At 42.9% G+C, this 19156-nt stretch overlaps 1 protein-coding gene across 1 annotated transcript in view; it reads left to right on the plus strand.

The window, feature by feature from the left end:
- The first annotated feature begins 6531 nt into the window (after nucleotides 1–6531).
- LOC113406498 (tetratricopeptide repeat protein 39A-like) overlaps nucleotides 6532–19156 on the plus strand; it is a 54642-nt gene continuing 42017 nt past the window's right edge. The window contains exon 1 of the mRNA XM_029911581.1: nucleotides 6532–6609. Coding sequence (XP_029767441.1) covers nucleotides 6560–6609 — 50 coding nt within the window. The 5' untranslated portion in view covers nucleotides 6532–6559. The remainder of the gene's footprint in view (nucleotides 6610–19156) is intronic.

Raw genomic sequence — 19156 nt, forward strand, 5'->3', positions numbered from 1 at the left:
GGCAGGTAAACAAACTGGCCCGGCCCGCCAGGGGCTTTCCCTACACAAGCGGCGTCCCAAGTTTGGGAAACACTGATCTAAAAGATTACCTAATGGTTCCGCCCATGGCCCAAATTAACACATTGCCGACATACAGGTAATTACCCCCAAACTATGTCTATTAAAGTGTATAGGTTAAATCCTAATTTGGGGGTCCAGGGGAATGAGGTAGCAGCTCTCTCAGTTGACCATCAGGTACATTCCTAGAGATTTAAAGCAAAAAAGCAGTAATTAGTACTTAATTTCACAAGTTTACCCTTGCATTTCTGTGGGCTAGGACTGGCATATATCTGTGAGGGGAGGGTGTCATAACTCATGTCAATCATATTAGGCCTCTCCCCGAACTTTGTCTAGGATCTGAGGGGTATTGTACCACTATCTCCTCCCTGCATTAGGGAGTAACCGTGAGGCCTTTCTCAGCGCTTCATGTGTCTATAACTCACGATAAGGATGCCCAATTACATTTGGAGTTATGCTGACTCCGCTCACTGACTTGAAACACACGAGGTTATCTGTTTACCCCAGCTTCCTCTGAGCTATGTATTGTTCTCTATTAGCCAGCCCCCATAACCCAAGCCAAGCTCTGGACTCCGGGCCTATATTGAAAAGTTCTTAGCAGAAACTATAGTTAAGATCTTACATCCATAGCTAATGGATTCTGACCCTTCATGACAGATCTCGCAGACTAAGGAAAATCAGACCTTATCAATATTTAGATAGAATTCCACTGTGACCTAATGTGTAACAGGCTGGTGATGGGGATGGCACCCTTCTCTTTGTTCAAGCATTGTGCTGTGGGAGTTACTTTCTTGTGGCTAAGGCATAAAACCAATGTCCACCGACCACTTGTGATGAAAAATTCCACAACAGTACAGTGTGCTGACTCTACTTGTAGCCAAATTCCAGTTTGTATAATTGTACTGCCTACTTAAGCAGGCGGTGTTTTAAAGTGCGTAGAGCGGAGGACTTAGATTATATAGTCAGTTTTCACTGACATTACCAAGTCACTTTAAATAACTCTATTTCCATTTCCACAATTGTAAAATGGTGATAAAACCCACCATTTGTAAAGCGAGTAGAGATCAGTTTAAAGAAAAGTGCTAAAGTACCAGTTACTACTACGTGCAATTTCCTTGTTTCAATTGTATACATTTTTCTTTTTTTGAATCTTTGCCTACACTGTTGTCTAGTGTTGCTGTACACAGTATGTTGTTAAACAGCTGCTGAGAAGTGGCTCCACTTCAATGGTGAATGAAGTAATTCCTGTATACGCAGTTGGTAATGTGCTTTGGGGGCAAACGATAATTTATGTATGTGATGTAGTTTTATGCCTCCATATACTTATATATGCTGTTTGAATAGCCAGGCTTTTCCTATCGCCATGATTTCTTGTGGCAAATTCTTATCTCCATGTTAAATCTTGAACAATCTGAATAATGTATTTTCTAGTCCTCTTCATCAGAGATTTTAGGCAGTGACTGAAATACCAGACACCCTAATTCAGTGTTCAGAATTTGAGCCTCAGCACTGAAACAGATACATATTTCAAAGTGACCGTTTCATTACTAAAACGTTTAAATCCTACTCCTGCCTAAGTGCACTGAAGAAGGAAGCATTGACTCATTCATAGGCTAGTTCCATGTCTCTTGCAACATGGGTAGAAGAGGAGAGCTTAAGTTTGTTTTCAGAGAGACAGTTCTAAGGGAGAAATAGGTGAATTTATACAAGTGGATGAAGTAACAAATGAAGTGATTTGTCATCCATTTGAAACAATTACTTGTACCTAATTTTGCAAGCTTGCTTTTTTATGATGAGCCATAAAGTCAGTTGTATAAGTTACTAATAGACAAATGGGGTACTCATGAACCTAATTCTATAGTTTACCTTCTTAATGAGACAGCAGGCATACAGACAAGTTCCATTCATCATAATTGTAATAAAATTGCAGAGTTGTAACCCTCTGTAATTGTGAAACTCAAGTCTAAATGACAAAACAATAATAACCAGAGCTGTCATTTAATAAATCACTAGTAGAACTAGACAATATCTTTCACAAATTGAAGACCTTACCTGTTTCAAGACTGCAACTCCATTCCTTTGGTACAAGTCTTATTGGGTCTGGCCTACACTGGAGTTTTAGCCAGCAGTGTAATGCACACGTGCAAACCACTAGTGTACATGTGATTTACACTTGTGTAACAACTTATGCTAGCGTAAATGGTGAACTTTAGGGGTTTGCAGCCGTACAGCTACACTGCTGGCTAACCATTGAGGGTAGCCAATGCCCAAAACATTAGAGCAGATTGGAGGTGATAGAGTCAAAGCTGTCTAGTGGGGAGAAGAATGGAGTGGGGCTTCTTGAGACACCAAGACTCCTGGATTCTTTCCCTGTTCTACCAATGATTTGTTGTATGACCTTGGGCAAGTCATTTTTAACTTCATTATCAATTAAATAATGACAATATTTCCCTATCTTCCAATAGTGTTGAGGCTTAATGTTTTTAATGTATTGTTTGTACATCATCTTGCACAATGAGGCCTAACCTAACCTACTGCAATATACACATTGTATAATAATAAAGATTTTGAGATCCTCAGGGCACTGTGGAAGTGCAGAGTATTTTATTACTATTATTTGTCCTGGTTGGACATGTTTCCAGTGTGAATTGTGGTATTATTTGCATATGCCAAATAGTTTAATTTTTGAAACATAACTACAGTCCCTGGGAAAAGAGCAAGTTTTTATCCAGAGTTACAGGAATTGTACCCCATTTCAATGTGAAATTTAAAAGATCAATTTTTAATTCAATATATATCATGGGCAGGAGAGGTTTTATACTGTTTGTTCTCTGACTGTGTAGCCTTAGGTTTAGAGTTGTCTGTCAGGAATAGTGGGTGAACTCCTGACCCTATTGAAATCAATGGCAAAACTCCTATTGACTTAAGTCAGGATTTCATCCAGTAGCCAGGGGTAGGGCTGTAGGGCACGGGCCCTAACCACTCACTTGGCAGACAACTTTTAGGGCTTCTTCAACAAGTCACGATGACTGCTAGAATATCTGTTTTCTTTCGGAGTGTTTTTATAAGTGAGTGCCATAACTTGTTTTATTTTGCTGAAACTGCTAGTTTTTCCATTACATGGTTTATTCTTGCTTTTATTGTAGCAACAACAGAGCGTTTCTTCCTGATTACTGTATCTTTAAACAATAAATGTAATGCAAATATTAAATACCATAAAGTGATTTAGCTTTCACCCTCTACTCTTTGTGCTATCATCCGGAGGTCTGAAAATTTGTCTCTATCAATAGTGGCCTTTTCAATCTTTCCTCACCTGCACATGGTGTTTCCAGCTTACAAGGATAAAAAAATTCCTCCTTATGATTCACTTCTATGAAGATACTCATAGGAAATTAATTCATCTTAATTTATTCATACAATTTTTGTTCCATCATGGTGTGTTAAGTATTGTTGTGCAAGGGAAGTAGTCTTGCTGTTATCTTTACCTTTGATATCCCTTTTCTGTCATCGCTAAGTTAATGGTCTGGGGCAGAGAACATGAAGTATTTGTACTGCAAGATGTGTATTGCACTTTTGAGTTCTATAAAATAAATAACTCAAATCCTGGAGGTCCTACAAAATTTTACACTTAAATGATGGCTATTTCTTCTTCTAGAAGACCCAGGCTATTTACTAAGTTGGAGTGAACAAAAGCTGCATTCATAAGTGTGCTTGAACTGAACCTAATTCCATTACAGTGCATACAATATAGTGCTGGTCTGCTAAAGATTAAAAAGAACACTAGAAAGGTGGGATACTCTGTGTCTAATGGCTTTGAATACTGTTTATGGCTTTTTCTCTTTGTTGGACGAAGAGTTGGTAAGTTCACTAATGCATATTAAATGAAAATGTATGAGGCTGAAATATCCCAGAGAGAAGCTAACATTGATTTATTACCAGTACATTTGATTACGTATCCAGGAGTCAACACAAAAACTCCATCAGTAGTAAATATGCATTCCAGTACAGTTTCTGCCTAGTTTAAAGAATTTACACACTGGGCTATTTATATCACCTCTACTGGAGCAGGCTTGTCTGAAAAGTTCTATGTATCTGCACAGCCTAATATATTGAAATATTCATCTGATCCCAAAAAAGTCAACACAGAAACATTTTCACAGCTCAGAAATGACCTCTGGAATAATTTTGCTGAACTGAAGCTGTAATACCAGTTTAAGAATAAGGGGATGATTATTCCCATTCTCACTTGGATGATTTTTTTTTCTTTTGTGGGGGAGGGCAGAGATTCTTCTGAAGCCCTTTTGGAACCCTGATATTCTCTATGCTTTCCCCTATTTTACAATTTCTACTCTTAGCAGCTGCAATGCAGGGGTGTGTGTGTGTGTGTGTGTGTGTGTGTGTGTGTGTGTGTGTGTGGCCAACAAGGACTAGATGGGGCTCTCTTGCAGCTTGTTACCTTTTGCTTCTTAATGGTCAGGTGGGATACTGTCAGGATTGAAAGGCTTTCTATAGCAGTGCCTAAACCATTAGAGGGACACAATTCCCTCACTTATTCAGATTCTCACCTTTGTGGATTAGCCTGGATTTGTACTTATTCTTCAGCACGCTCCAGCTTCCAACTTTATGTGGGTGATGTATTTTAAATAAATAAAGACAGACCCAAGATGAAAAGCACTTTAGATATACCATAGACTAAATGTACAGTCTTCCTCCAGAAGTGAATGTATAACAAGGAACTTGGTATGTATAGGGTTAGCTATGCAGAGAAAGATTTTCAAAGGCACAAATATCTCCATTTTCATGACTATTAACCCTTCCTAATTCTTAAATATTCAGTGTATTCTGAAAGGTGTAGAGATAGTCAAAGCTTCAAAATTTGGATCTAGATTTCATACATTCTACAGTTCAGGGCTGTTTTTATGTGAGGTTTTGGCTTGGCCATTTACAAATATTACAATCCCTTTGCAAAATGTAGGTATTTGAACCCCAAAATTCAAAGGAGTTTTGGATTAATGAATTTGGTTTGGGCCTATCTCCAGTAATCTTTACTGAAAAACAACCTGGGTTAAATTCAAACCTATGAATTTACCTAATTCTTTTGTGAACCTAGTTATTCTTTTGTCTTCACAATATTCCCTGCCAACAGATTGACTGTGTGTCGTGTGAATAAGCACTTCTGCTTGTTTGTTTTAAACCTGCTGCCTATTAATTTCATCAGGTGACTCTTGGTTCTTGCGTCATGTGAAAGGTGAAATAACACTTCCTTACTAATTTTCTCCATACCAGTCATGATTTTTGTTGCCCTTCTCTGTACTTTTCCCAATTCTACTAATGTCTTTTTTGAGATGGGGTGACCAGATCTGCACACAGTACTGTATAGTGTTTCATTGAGATGTTTTCTTTTAATGTTATGGACAATTCTGAATTTTAATTCCCTATCCCCGAAACGTCTAATTTTATTAAGTTTGGGTTAACAACTGCCTGTGGCATTCAGCACTATATAGAGTTAATTCTGAAATTTTCTTACTTAAAACACTGCTGTAATAGAAATGGTATTTATATAAAATAGGAAACATGATTGTGAAATTTAACTATCTTCCCTTTGGTTTTGAAATAAGAAATGTGTCTAGTTAAATGATCACAAACTAAAACCCTGCATGTGAACAGCTCTGGAAGGGCTGAGGGGGGATGTCTAGGTCCTGGTTCATCGATCACTGTTAATATCTGACAAATTTTTAAAAATGGGTCTTCAGGCCTGTCAGTTAGGGTCTCTGACCTTTCACATACAGTTTTTTCAAACACCCACCTCCTGAAATCTCCCACGCCCTAGTTCTGCTACTGCTGTTACCTAGCTCCACTTTCCGACTTTTGTAAAGTAAGAGGGAGAAATAAAGTCCAGGGAGGACAGGGAGCAGAACCTTACTCTTCTGCCATATTTAATTTAAGGGACCTGAACGTTGAAGGTGGAAGGGATAATGGGGCGGAGGGAATTAAACCGCGACCGAGCCAGAAACCCACACACTACAGCCAAAGCCCTAAAGTCTAGCAAGAAAGTTTAATTCTGGATTATTAATTTGGCAGCGGGCTGCACATCCCTATTGCCCTGGGCACCCTTGTGCTGTTACCACCAGCGGGGCTCCCCCTTCACCATTCCCTGCCGCCGGGAACAGCCGGGTCGGCGCTCTGCCCTGGCGGGGTTCCCCGGGGCCAGCCCGGCGGGGTTTCTGCGGCCCGGGGGCAAACGAGTGAGTGCACCTTCCCGGGGGCTCTCCGGGCACGCGGGAGCCGGGAATCCGCGCCCTGTTAAGACCCAGCGATGCGACCTGCCGCAGCTGGGAGCTGGAGCAGCCGCTAACCTGTAGGCGCCAGCGGCCCTGCCCAGGGGAGAGCCCGACCTGTGGCCGCCGCCTGCTTTGGCTGGGTCCCACCATGAGACGGCTGCCGCATCGGCCCGAGCCTTGCCCCAGCCAGGAGCACAGCTGGATCCCCTCCCGCTGCGTTCATGGACGTCCGAGCCGCCCGGAGAGCCGGCAGCGGGAAAAGCGAGCCCAGGTCTGCGCCGTGGCAGGGACCCGCTGCCCTGGGGGGCCGGGGGCGCGCGGCTGGGCTGGGGGAGCTCGAGAGGCTGGGCCCAGGGGCCTGGCCACAGGTGTCACCTGCAGTCGTGGCGTTGTGTCTTAGAAGGCAAAGCTAGTAGTGGGGGGGCGGACATCTTGCTGGGATTACTGGTGGCACCTTAGAGACTAACACATTTATCTGAGCATAAGCTTTCCTGGGCTACAGCCCACTTCTTCGGATGCATATAGAATGGAACATATATATATATATACACACACATATAGAGAGAGCCTGAACAGGTGGGAGTTGTCTTACCAACTCTGAGAGGCCAATTAACTAACTAAAGTTTTTTTTTTTTTAAGTGATAATCAAGATAGCCCAGTACAGACAGTCTGATAAGAAGTGTGAGAATACTTACAAGGGGAGATAGATTCAATGTTTATATATGTGTGTGTATGTGTATATATATGTGTGTGTGTGTTTGTGTGTGTATGTATGTATATATGTGTGTATCTCCTCAATATATGTTCCATTCTATATGCATCCGAAGAAGTGGGTTGTAGCCCACGAAAGCTTATGCTCTAATAAATTTGTTAGTCTCTAAGGTGCCACAAGTACTCCTGTTCTTTTTGCGGATACAGACTAACACGGCTGCTACTCTGAAACTTGCTGGGATTGTTCTTGGAGCTTGTGTGCAATAGGTAGCCCATACCGTCACCCCCCAATCCATGGAAACTCCCAGTGCTGCCTCTGGGGAGAAAGAGACTATGTTGTCCCAAACTTTTTAAAGCGTTTTCTGTCCTGATTTTGAAAACCATTGTAATGACATTGTCGCTTGATGGCACCTGGTAGCCATTCCAGTTTTCTCAGGCACTCCTTTGTAAAGGAAACCTGTGCCATAGAGTCACTTAATTTTGAAGCTAGGTTATGGTATCTTAATGTCAGGTGAAATGGAGACTGTGTGTTTGCTGGATAAACAATCCTTGTTTATACCCAATTGGTGTTGTATTCTTCTATTTTGACATATAGTTCCTGCTTCCTCAAAGAAGACCGATTTGAGATTTGTTTTCTGCTCTTGAGCTGGCCTGAGATGCCATCCGTTTAAATAATAATAAAAACTCCATGAGATGAGGAGTCCCTGTTTTGGGCTAACAAGGAAATCAAGCTCATGTGATCTTTCAGTTGTTTTAACTCAATTTATGAACTCTGATGCCTTCATAAAACTGATTAACTTCTAGTTTGTGTGTGTGTGTGGGGGGGTACTTTGGTTAACAAGTGAATCTGTGTTTAAATAATTAGCTAGGATCTGGAATCTTATGTGTTCCAGTCTAAAAAATAGCATATCTTATTTACCTCTGAGAATAGACTCCCCACCGAATATGAAGATTCTTGAAATAAACAGTTTGTTATACAATCAGAGTCAATGTAACAAACTTAAAGCTATTGTCCTTCAGCAGACAAGGAAGACATTTACTGATAAAAGATCAGTCTGGGGTACATTATAAAACATCAGATTCTAGGCTATTAAGTGGTTTCAAAGTGCATCTACAGAGTTGTCTATTTTTTACCTCTTTCCACACATGAGTAACTTGCACTGGGCTTAGTGGGATTTATATGTGCAAACTGAGGAGAGAATAACTTCAATACAAGATTTAAATTGATCTAGAAAAACCATGACAGAAAGTGTTTCCTGGGTTTTAGAGCATACGTCTTAAGGGCTCTCAATCTGCCACGGAACTTCCATTAATGTTGGTTAGAGTTGCTGGCGAGGACCAAGGGAAGTGGTATGTGGCACTTAGAGCAGTGAAGCGACTGAGTGATTAGCAAATTTACACTTCCTATAGAACCATTGTGAGGAGCTAAAAACGCCGAATGTTTTAATGTGTTTATAACAGCCTTGCACAATTCTACTGGCATATTCTCCTTGGACAAGAATTTTTCTAACAGGCTACTAAAATGTCGGGGGGAGGGGAGGTTGGTTTTTTTCATCCTTAAGGGTAGATGAGTAGATTTTATGCCTGGGCTAATACATTTTCATGATGGTATTTTGCAAGGCTGTTACATAATGAAGATTGATTAATGTGATAGTGGCTTAGTGTGGTTGTGACCACATTACACAGGCATTTGTTGGAGAGTAAGTTTTGGGCACAAGAAGGAATGTTTATTCAGAAGCATCGGGTAATTTTGTTTAAATTTTGGGAGACAAGGAAGGATGTGCCAGAAATCACACTGACTCAGCTGCTGATGCTTTCAGTACATCCAGTATACTCAATTCTTGTTTCCTTCCTGTAGCTACTGGACCTAACTTTCATACTCTGACCTAACATATTTTGCAAGGTACTTTTAAGTACCCTGGATATTTGGATTTTCATACTGTAAGTCACTGAAAATTACATAATGTATTATGTCTCCGTTGAGGGCAACTGCACATTTATTCACCCTTTGCGGTCTAGCAAGGACACCCAATTTTAGTTTTTTTTTTTTGCTCCCCACCTGATACCAGTAGCATGCCAGCAAGAGAAAGATGAAAGGAAGTTCAGGTCCTCTGCTTAGCAGGGAAAGGGGGCTAATTAGTAATAACAGACAACATAAGAAGGCTGAGGTGTTTAATGCCTATTTTGCTTCAATTTTCACTGAAAAGGATAATTGTGAGCAGATACTTAACACAATTAATATTAACAACAAGGGGGGAGACACAGAAGCCCACAAAGGGAAAGAACAGGTTAAAGAATATTTAGTTGTTAGATGTATTCAAGTCAGCAGGGCCTGATGAATTTCATCTTAGAGTACTTTAGGAACTAGCTGAAGCAATCTCAGAAACATTAGCAATTATCTTTGAGAACCATGGAGCACAGGTAAGGTCCCAGAGGATTGCAGAAGTCCAAACATAGTACCTGCCTTTAAAAAGGGGAACAAAGAGGACCTGGGGAACTGTAGACCAGTCAGCCTAACTTTGATACTTGGAAAGATTCTGTAACAAATTATTAAACTGTCAAATTGTAAGTGCCTAAAGGATAATCGGGTTATAAGTAGGGCCCTACCAAATTCACGGTCCATTTTGGTCAATTTCACAGTCATAAGATTAAAAAAATTGTAAATGTAATGATTTCAGTTATTTAAATCTGAAACTTCACAGTGTTATAATTGTAGGGGTCCTGACCCAAAAAGGAGTTGTGAGGGGGGTGCGGTACTGCTACTCTTACTTATGTGCTGCTGCTGGTGGCGGCACTGCCTTCAGAGCTGGACAGCTGGAGAATGGCGGCTGCTGGCTGGGATCCCAGCTCTGAAGGCAGAGCGACTGCCAGCGGGAGTGCAGAAGTAAGGATGTCATGGTATGGTATTGCCACCCTTACTTGTGCGCTGCTGCCTGCAGAGCTGGGCCCTCAGTCAGCAGCCGCCACTCTCCAGCTGCCTAGCTTTGAAGGCAGCAGTGCAAAAGTAAGGGTGGCATAGTATGGTATTACCAACCTTACTTCTGTGCTTCTGCTGGTGGGGTGCCGCCTTCAGAGCTGGGCGCCTGACCAACAGCCGCTGTTCTCTGGCCATCCAGTTCTGAAGGCAGGGCAGAAGTAAGGGCGGCAATATCACGACCCCCTAAAATAACCTTGCGACCTCCCCTGCAACTCTTTTGGGTCAGGACCCCCAATTTGAGAAATGCTGGTCTCCCCATGAAATCTGTATAGTTTAGGGTAAAAGCACCCAAAAGACCAGATTTCACCGGTGGGGAGACCAGACTTCAGAGTCTGTGATGCATTTTTCATGGCTTTGAATTTGGTAGGGTCCTAGTTATAAGGAATTGCCAGCATGGATTTCTTAAGAACAAACTGTACCAAACCAACCTAACTTCCTCCTTTGACAGCGTTACTGGCCTTGGGGATAGAAGGGAAACTGTAGATGTGCTAAATCTAGATTTTTTTAATAAGGCTTTTGACACAGCCTACATGACATTCTCATAAGCACACTAGGGAAATGTGGTCTAGATTCAATTACCATAAGGTGGGTGTACAACTAGTTGAAAATCCATACTCAACAGGTAGTTATCAATGGTTCACTGTCAAAGCATCTAGGGAGGTCCCGCAGAGGTCTGTTCAGGGTCTGATACTACTCAATATTTTCATTAATGACTTGGATAATGGAGTGGAGAGTATGCTTATACATTTTCAGATGACACAAAGATGGGAAGGGTTGAAAGCACTTTGAAAGAACAGGATTAGAATTCAAAACAAACTTGACGAATTGGAGAATTGACAAATTTCAACAAAATGAAATTCAAAAAAGGCAAGTGCAAAGTACTACACGTAGGAAGCAAAAATCAAACGCACCACTACAAAATGGAGACTAATTGGCTAGAGGGTAGTATTCTGAAAAGGATCTAGAGATTGTAGTAGATCACAAATTGAATGAGTCAACACAGTGATGCAATTGTGAGAAAGGTTTATGTCATTCTGGGGTGTATTACACAGGTAGTAGATGTGCCGTCTTACTCAGCACTGGTGGGGCCTTAGCTGGAGTAGTGTTCTGGGTGCCACACTTTAGGAAAGAGGTGGACAAACTGGAGTGAGTCCAGAGGAGAGCAACAAAAAAGATAAAAGATTTAGAAAACCTGACCTGTGAGGAAAGGTTAAAAACGGGGCATGTTTAATCTTGAGTAAAAGACTGAAGAGTAGCCTGATAAGTTTTCAAATATGTTAAGGGTTGTTATAAAGAGTAAATGGTTTACAATGAATAATTTACCCAACATATGTAGCTTCTTCCTCATCACAGAATATCCATGAGCAGATTGTAGTTTTCTGGAATGACAAATAACAATGCTTGGAGTGGATTTTTTTTTCTGTGCATTGATCTTCAACAGTTTGCTGCAAGTGTCTGATAACTGAGCTTTTGCTATCTTGTGATTGGTCAGATAATTCACATGGTATTTTCTTTTCCTTGACTGGATGAGCATGCGAGCATTCTTAATGGGAATAGTCACCCAGGTAACTTGGCAGTTAGCATTCTGTGAACATTCATGCCAATAAAATCTCAATTGTTCAAATGTTCACAAAAAGGGAACACAAATGTGGCATGAGTATTGCTGAAGCAAAGCTATTTAAAAGTAAGTGAATTTATTACTTTTTCTTTCAAGTGCTTGTCCAGATGTGTCAAACAGAATGTCAATAAGTCAGTGGGAGAGCCCAAGTCTCAGGGCTCACAAAGCAGTGTCCTATCCACTGAATCACAATGCTACATCTCACTGTTTTATTTATCCAGAAGTCCCATGGACAGCTAGGCCAGAAACCTGGGAAGAATCATTTAGCAGAGTGCTATAATACTGCTTTAGGGTGACCAGATGTCCCAATATTTGGGCCTTTTTCTTATATAGGCTCCTATTACCCCTCCACCCCCTGCCCTGATTTTTCACAATTGCTGTCTGGTCACCCTATACTGCTTAGATCTTGTGGTTGTTGTAAATGGATGTGGTAAGTTTTAGAATAGTATGTATCTCATAGAACAGAGGTTCTCAATCTTTTTCTTTGAGGCCCCCCCAACATGCTATTAAAAACTTCAGGGCCCACCTGTGCCACAACAACTGGTTTTCTGTATCTAAAAGCCAGAGCCGGCGTTAGGGGGTAGCAAGCAGGGCAATTGCCGGGGGCCCCACGCCATGGGCTCTTGCGAAGCTACATTGCTCAGGCTTCAGTTTGAGCCCCAGGTGACGGGGCTCAGGGCCCTGGGCTTCAGCCCCATGCGGTGGGGCTTTGCCTTTCTACCCTGGGCCCCAGTGAGTCTAATGCTAGCCCTGCTTGGCGGCCCACCTGACACCTGCTCACGGCCTCTCAGGGCGCCCCGGAGCCCTGGTTGAGAACCACTGTCATAGAACAGCTGGCAAAAGGTTCAAATAGATTATTATACAAGTGCTGACCAAGCTCTTCTAAATCCAAGAAGAACTTTATCACATGTGTGTCTTCAGTAGAGAAGAGGTGAGAAACATGGGTATCAAATCCTTTCATGTTGCCATATTATTTCTTATTATAATGTATTATATTATCATAGCCCCTAGCAGCTCTTGTCATGGACCAAGATGCCATTATGCTGGTGCTGTACAAAACACAGAACAAAAAGATGTATGAAATATGGGGCATTGCCAGCTTTCTACATAGAACCAGAAGGGATATTGCTGTCCTGTGGATGTACTAAATGGTCTCCAGATGTTGGTAGGAACCGGATATGTCAAAAACGATTTTGTTTTATATGCATATTCATTCTTGAATTATTTATAAGCTTCTAAATTGTCTGAACAAGGAAAGACTAACTTTTTTTTAAACTGTTGTGGAGGCTGATTGTTAATTCTCTCTTCTTTTGGTGGTCACAAGATGGCTGTTCATATTAGGTTATTTCTGATCTGACTCCACTTTCGGAGTGTTTGTAAAATAGAGAAGAAACTCTTCCCAAGTGATTGAAAATCATTATGCATTTAGGAAAGAAAAATCTAGTCTCTGATTCATACTGTGTTTATGGCACTACAGTATTACTCAAAGCAGTGAGCCATTTAAAGAAAATCTTTAAATGGAAGAGATGTGCCCTGATATTCCCTATATATTGTCTGTGATTGCCCAGAGTTATTGTGCTAGAGGACAGTATTATTGGCAGTGACGGCCATATATATATGGCCGTATTTCTGAAAATTATGTGGTAGAGAGAGATCCATAGTATCACTGATCACACATACAGTCTTTAGTGGCTTGGGCATCAAAACAAAAAGCAACAGACCTGTTTTGCAGTGGAGATGTTGCAATCTACTCATTTTTGCTCCATGTCAGTACTAAAATTCTTAAAGGAAACCTGCATCCTTTGGTGGGGTTCACTTTGCTTTGGCGAGAAGCATTTCTCACCATCGATGAACTGTGAAATACAATTGGAAATAAGTGTTCTTTTTAAATTGCATTGGTCATTTCTGAGCCTCCTACTAGCTGTGGCCTACTGCTGAATCTCTACAGCAGCAGGAGAAACCAAGATTGCAACAGTATGATGTTCAGGGCTCAGTAATCAAGTAAGTAGGGCACTTTCTGGCAGCACTAGTGAAGGGAATTTATCAAGCATATTAACTGCTGAGGAAATCAGGCTAAGAGCTAATTCTTTTTCTCCAAACAATGGTAAGACGTGTGCTAGCTCAAGCTAGTCCATTCTCCCAGTACACAGCAGAGTTACCTGCCACTTTTAATTGTGCTTAGCTTACACAGTATAGACATTCTCCTGGGACAATTGAAACTACATGTGCTACCTTAACATAGGTGAAACTTAGTTTAAGGAGAAGAAAGGCCCTAAACAATATGCAGATCAACACATTTAAAACCAGAACCAAACAGTTGGTAGCGGAAGCCATGTTTTAACTACTCTTCAAAATAAACTCTCCCATCGACACAGCACAGTCTACACTGGGGGTTAGGTTAGTATAACTGTCACTCAGGGGTGTGGATTTTTCACGTCTGTGACATACTGATGTAAGTTTGTAGTGTAGACCTGGCCTAAATTTATGTAACAAAGGGAGGTTGAAGCTGTATTGTCTGGTGCTGGAGGCAACTGTGACGAGATTGTTCTGCTGGGTTTCCCACTTGTGAATAATTGATCGCTACTCTGAGTCTTTTGCCTTAATAAATATTTGTTAAACTCTCTGCTGAGTAAATGAACCTCAGTCCAACAGTGTGGAGAGGCTGCAGTCAGGATTAGGGCCCCCTTGTGCTGGTGCCCTACAGAGGAAGAGAGGGTTCCTCCCAAAGCGCTATTGATAGGATTAGTGTTAGGGTATAAATTCATTGTCATCTTATTCAGGATTTCCTAGCCCAAATATCCAGCCCAACCAACTGGGTTGTGTACTAGGGGGTTTCTTTGGGTGTAAGTAATCCCTCTCCCAGCGCTATGCTCTGCCATTGGTGTGTATGCCTTGCACTGTGTGAGCAAATGGCCAAGACCGCTGTTTAACATCTTACTCAAAAGATTTCATCTCCAGTAACTTAGTGCCCCCCAGCAACATCCCAGGGCATTGATTCAATACTGACTTGGAGAGAGGAGCACCACCTACTGAAACACCAATATTCCCGTGGGGGTGGGGGTGGGGGGGTGAGTCTCCCATCCAAGTGCCAGCCTAACCCAACCTTGCTTAGTTTGAGATCAGACTAGATCAGGAGCTGCAGAATCTCTGGGTAAACCTCATCTGACTATCTGTCTTGTAATACATTTTCCCCAGTTAAGCAATTCAGGCCTCAAACCTAAATAGACTTCTCTGAATACTGTGGATTTATAGTGAAGCTTGATGCAGCTGTCTAAAATGTAAGGCACTTACCCCTACGTATATAAGGGCTGAAATGATGGAGAGAGTATTTGTATATGTTAGTATCTAAACTAATTTAACCTGCTTTTATTTAATTGTTTCAATACTTCGGCATGTTTTGGAGGTAGTATTGAAGGGACCACTGTAAAGAATGGGAGACCCAAATTAGACCTACCCTTTTGTCTGCTTGCAGAGGTGTAATAATTCTTGGGGTTAAATCCTGGCCCTGTTGAAATCATAGAATCAGTCGGGTGAGGATTTCCCCTTCTGTGTTTAATTTTTCAAAATACAAGCATCAAGACTTTTTTTCTTGGGAGGGGAGAGGGGAGTAAGAGGGGAGAGAAAACCAATGCCCCAGGATGCAATAACAAATAAGTATGTGTGCAGCATAGCACTCAGTAGCAACCTCACAATAATGAATGAGTCTGTACCATACACACAATGGAATGAAAAAATCTGTAAAGAAACAGATTTCAATTTCCCTTTTCCAAAAGAGAATAATTTTTAATCATGAAAAGTACCTTGATTCTGTGTTTGTTTTACCATTTAAAAAAATATATCGGAAGACTAATAATTAAACAATGTTCAATGTTGCACCTGTGGACAGTACTGCTGTAGGCACTCAGAGGTTGATATTTAAGCAAAAAGAGCCCAATCAGGCCACGTGCTGAGCACTTCTGCAGCGGTGCTGAATATTCTCAGGTCCCACTGAAGTCAATGGGAATAGAGGGTGCTCAGTGCATCACAGAGTACGTAGTAATTGTTTTTATAAAGCACACCTGCAAAGGTCCCCAAGCCAGAGTATGATGATTTCATGAATAAGTAATAAAAACCACAAATGAAAACAATATAATTGTCCTTCTAAAACCTGCAAACAAATAGAGCAAACTAGAAAGGGGATTCTAGGAAAGATGGACAGGAGGAGGTCCTAAATATGGAGGTATTGGTGGTTTTAACTAAAACAAAACCAACCTTAAAATAATAATAATAAAAAAAAGGGGGTTGCAATAGCTGTCTAGAGAGCAAATTGCACCCTCTAGGGGCTAGCTCAGCAAAGGTACTGCTGGCTGTGGTAGTGAAATTCATAAAAGGCAGGTGATTTTAAAGCACAGATACTTGCCAAGCCAAGGCTTGAAGAAGAAACAGCAAGAGCCTTCACCATACAAGACCAGTGAAGTCAATTTAAAATCAGTTGGAAACTTTATAGGTAGCCAGTTAAAAGGATGCATAATCTTGTCCCAGCTCAAACCAGTGAGCAAAGATGCCACTTCATTCTAAATAAGCGGCATATAATAGCTAACCTCTGCAAGGAGGAATTAAAATAATTGTGCCACCCTCTTGACACAGCTTTCCGTATGATGGCAAATGTACCAAGAATTTTAACCAGGCACACTAGCTATTATGTAATAATTCACACCTACTTTGTTGCCACAGCACCTAGGCATGAATTATTACATATTAACTAAAGCCCTCAAGTATTCTCTTGAAATTTTCTCTGATATGTCTGTATATGGATACACACACATTTTAATATCCTAAAGTATAGCATTTGTACATATATAAAACAAATGAAGAAAAATAAGTGTGTTTTAAATCAATAACTTTCCTCCATACAAATGTGGTGTTAGTAGAAGAGAGAGAAACTAGAAAAGAGAGAACCACTAGCTGAGAGGGGGTGATTTTTTCCTATTTTCTACTTATATTCTACATAAATCTGTATTCTCTTTAGGTCTGAGTAGAAACCTAAGCAGTGGTTCTCAACCTTTCCAGACTACTGTACCCCTTTCAGGAGTTGGATTTGTCTTGTGTAACAAGTTTCACCTCACTTAAAAACTACTTGCTTACAAAATCAGACATAAAAATACAGAAGTGTCACAGAACACTATTACTGAAAAATTGCTGACTTTCTCATTTTGTCTGTATGAAATTTTAGTTTGTACTGACTGTGCTAGTACTTTTTTGTAACCTGTTGTAAACCTAGGCAAATATCAAGATGAGTTGATGTACTCCCTGGAAGACCTCTGTGTACCCCAGGGGTACATCATGTGCCCCTGGTTAAGAACCACTGACCTAAAGCGTGAGAGTGTTCATGTTGTCTTAAATGTTAGCAGCTCTCCCTAGTTGCTAGTATCTTTTCTGAGACTCCTGCACGTGGTTACCCAAAAAGGGTCTTTTCAGACTGCAATTTCTCCTTTCGGTGTCATGTCTAGGATAGCAGAAAAAATCCTGGCACATAGCCCCATGCACCAAACACTAGATGGAAGAAACTGGTACTCTTGTATCTATTTTTAAGCTTTAAAGCTTCAATCAGTGGTCGATTTGTTATTTGTATTACAAATAGTGTCTACGGTGTGCTAGATGTTGTCCACATGTAGACAGGAGGGCCCAATTCCTGTCCTGGAGAGCTTATAAGTAAGGCTACGATTATGTCACGGAGGTCGCGGAATTCACGGAATCTGTGACTTCCAGCGACCTCCATGACATTGAGGACCCCCACAGCGGACCAGCCACCCTGTAGTGTGAAAAAACGCTATCTGACTGAATTTGCTAAGTAGGGTGTACTGAGCATGCTCAGTAACATCTGCTGAAGCCAGCAGCGGGGGACCCCTGCAGCAGCCCAGCCTCCTCGGGCCATGGGGGACCTCCTGCAGCTGCCCAGCCGCTGCAGGTGGTGGGACCTCCCACAACTGACCGGCCATCGGCACCGGTGGGGATCCCTGAGCTCTCCAGCCACCACCACTGGCAGGGCCCCTCACTGCAGCTGCTCAGCCTCTGCGAGCAGCCGGTACCCCCACTACCTGCAGCTCCCAGCCACTTCCGATGGCAACAGAGGGACCCTGGAGCTGCTCAGTGGAAGCCCCCCCCAGCTCCCCAATCGGCACGGGCACCCCTGCAACTGACTGGCTGTCGCCGCCAGCAGGAACCCTGACCTGCCCAGCCGTCGGCAACAGCAGCAGAAGGACCCAGGACCCCGGGGCTGCTCAGTGGCAGGAGGGCCCCCTGCAGCCCCCCAGCCAGCTGCTGCCACTGGCAGGGTCCCCCCCCCAGCAACTGCTCAGCCTCTGTGAGCAGCCACCATCCCAGCTGCCTCCAACAGCAGCAGAGGGACCCCAGAACTGATCAGCAGCTGCTGGAAGGGCTCCCTACAGCTACCCAACTGCCGGCAGAGGTGGCGGGGGGACAGCCCCAGCTCCAGCCCCACTGGGCAATGGGGACCCTGCAGCTCCCAGCTGCTGCAGGTGGGGGGAGGGGACAGGGTGCTGGACCCTCCTCCCTCCCCATTTTGTCAGGGATGTTTTTAGTAAAAGTCAGGGACTTTTACTAAAAATATCCCTGACAAAATCGTAGCTTTACTTATCATCTAAGACAAACACCAGGCACAGGCTGGGTGAGAGGGCTAAAACATAAAATCAAAACATTAAGCTGCCCCTCTATCCACTATTACTAGTGTCTAATGGGACATCAGCTTCACAGCTGCTTGTTTAATGTTTGTTACAGTAGGGCCTCAGGGCCAACCAGGGAGTGGGCCCCATTGTGCTTGGCACTGCCCAGGCACAGAACAGCACAGTCCCTACCCTGAAGAGCAGCGATGTAAATAGACAAGACAGACGCACAGTGTAGGAAGGGGGTAGAACACACACAAGCAGTGTGACAAATAGGAGGCCAGCAAACGCCATGTTAGGTCCACAAAGCTAAATGGGAAGGGAGGGGGACATGGCAGGAGAGAAGAGGGTAAGAGGGCAGGGGTGCCGGAACGGGGGAACCAGGGGGCCATGGCCCCCTCACTTTTAGCCCTCCCACTTTTTACTAGCTGTAAGGGCGAATGTCGGGGAGGAGGGGTCCTGGGGGAAGAGGTGGGGTGGGGCCATGGTTCAGGCACCAGTGTTCCTCCCCCCCACACACACTGTTAGGAAGCTTCCGCCACCCCTGGAAGAGGGACAGATGTGGCATGAAGCTGAGGTGAACAGACGGTGAAGGAGTGGGAGGGTTGGAGCAAACAGCCACTCTAGGGTTACCATACATCCTCTTATTCCCGGACATGTCCGGCTTTTCGGCACTCAAACCCCCATCTGGGGGGAATTGCCAAAAAGCCGAACGTGTCCGGGAAAATGGCGGCTCTGCTCCTCCCCTGACTCTTCGGCTCTGTTTAAGAGCCGAGCTGCCCGAGCGCTATGGGCTTCAGGCAGCCCCCTTGCCTCCGGACCCCAGCCGCCAGGCGGGCACTTCCCCGCC

The sequence above is a fragment of the Terrapene carolina genome, unplaced genomic scaffold (genome assembly GCF_002925995.2).
Source record: "Terrapene carolina triunguis isolate 2854851 unplaced genomic scaffold, T_m_triunguis-2.0 Scaffold102, whole genome shotgun sequence".
Lineage (NCBI taxonomy): Eukaryota > Metazoa > Chordata > Testudines > Emydidae > Terrapene > Terrapene triunguis.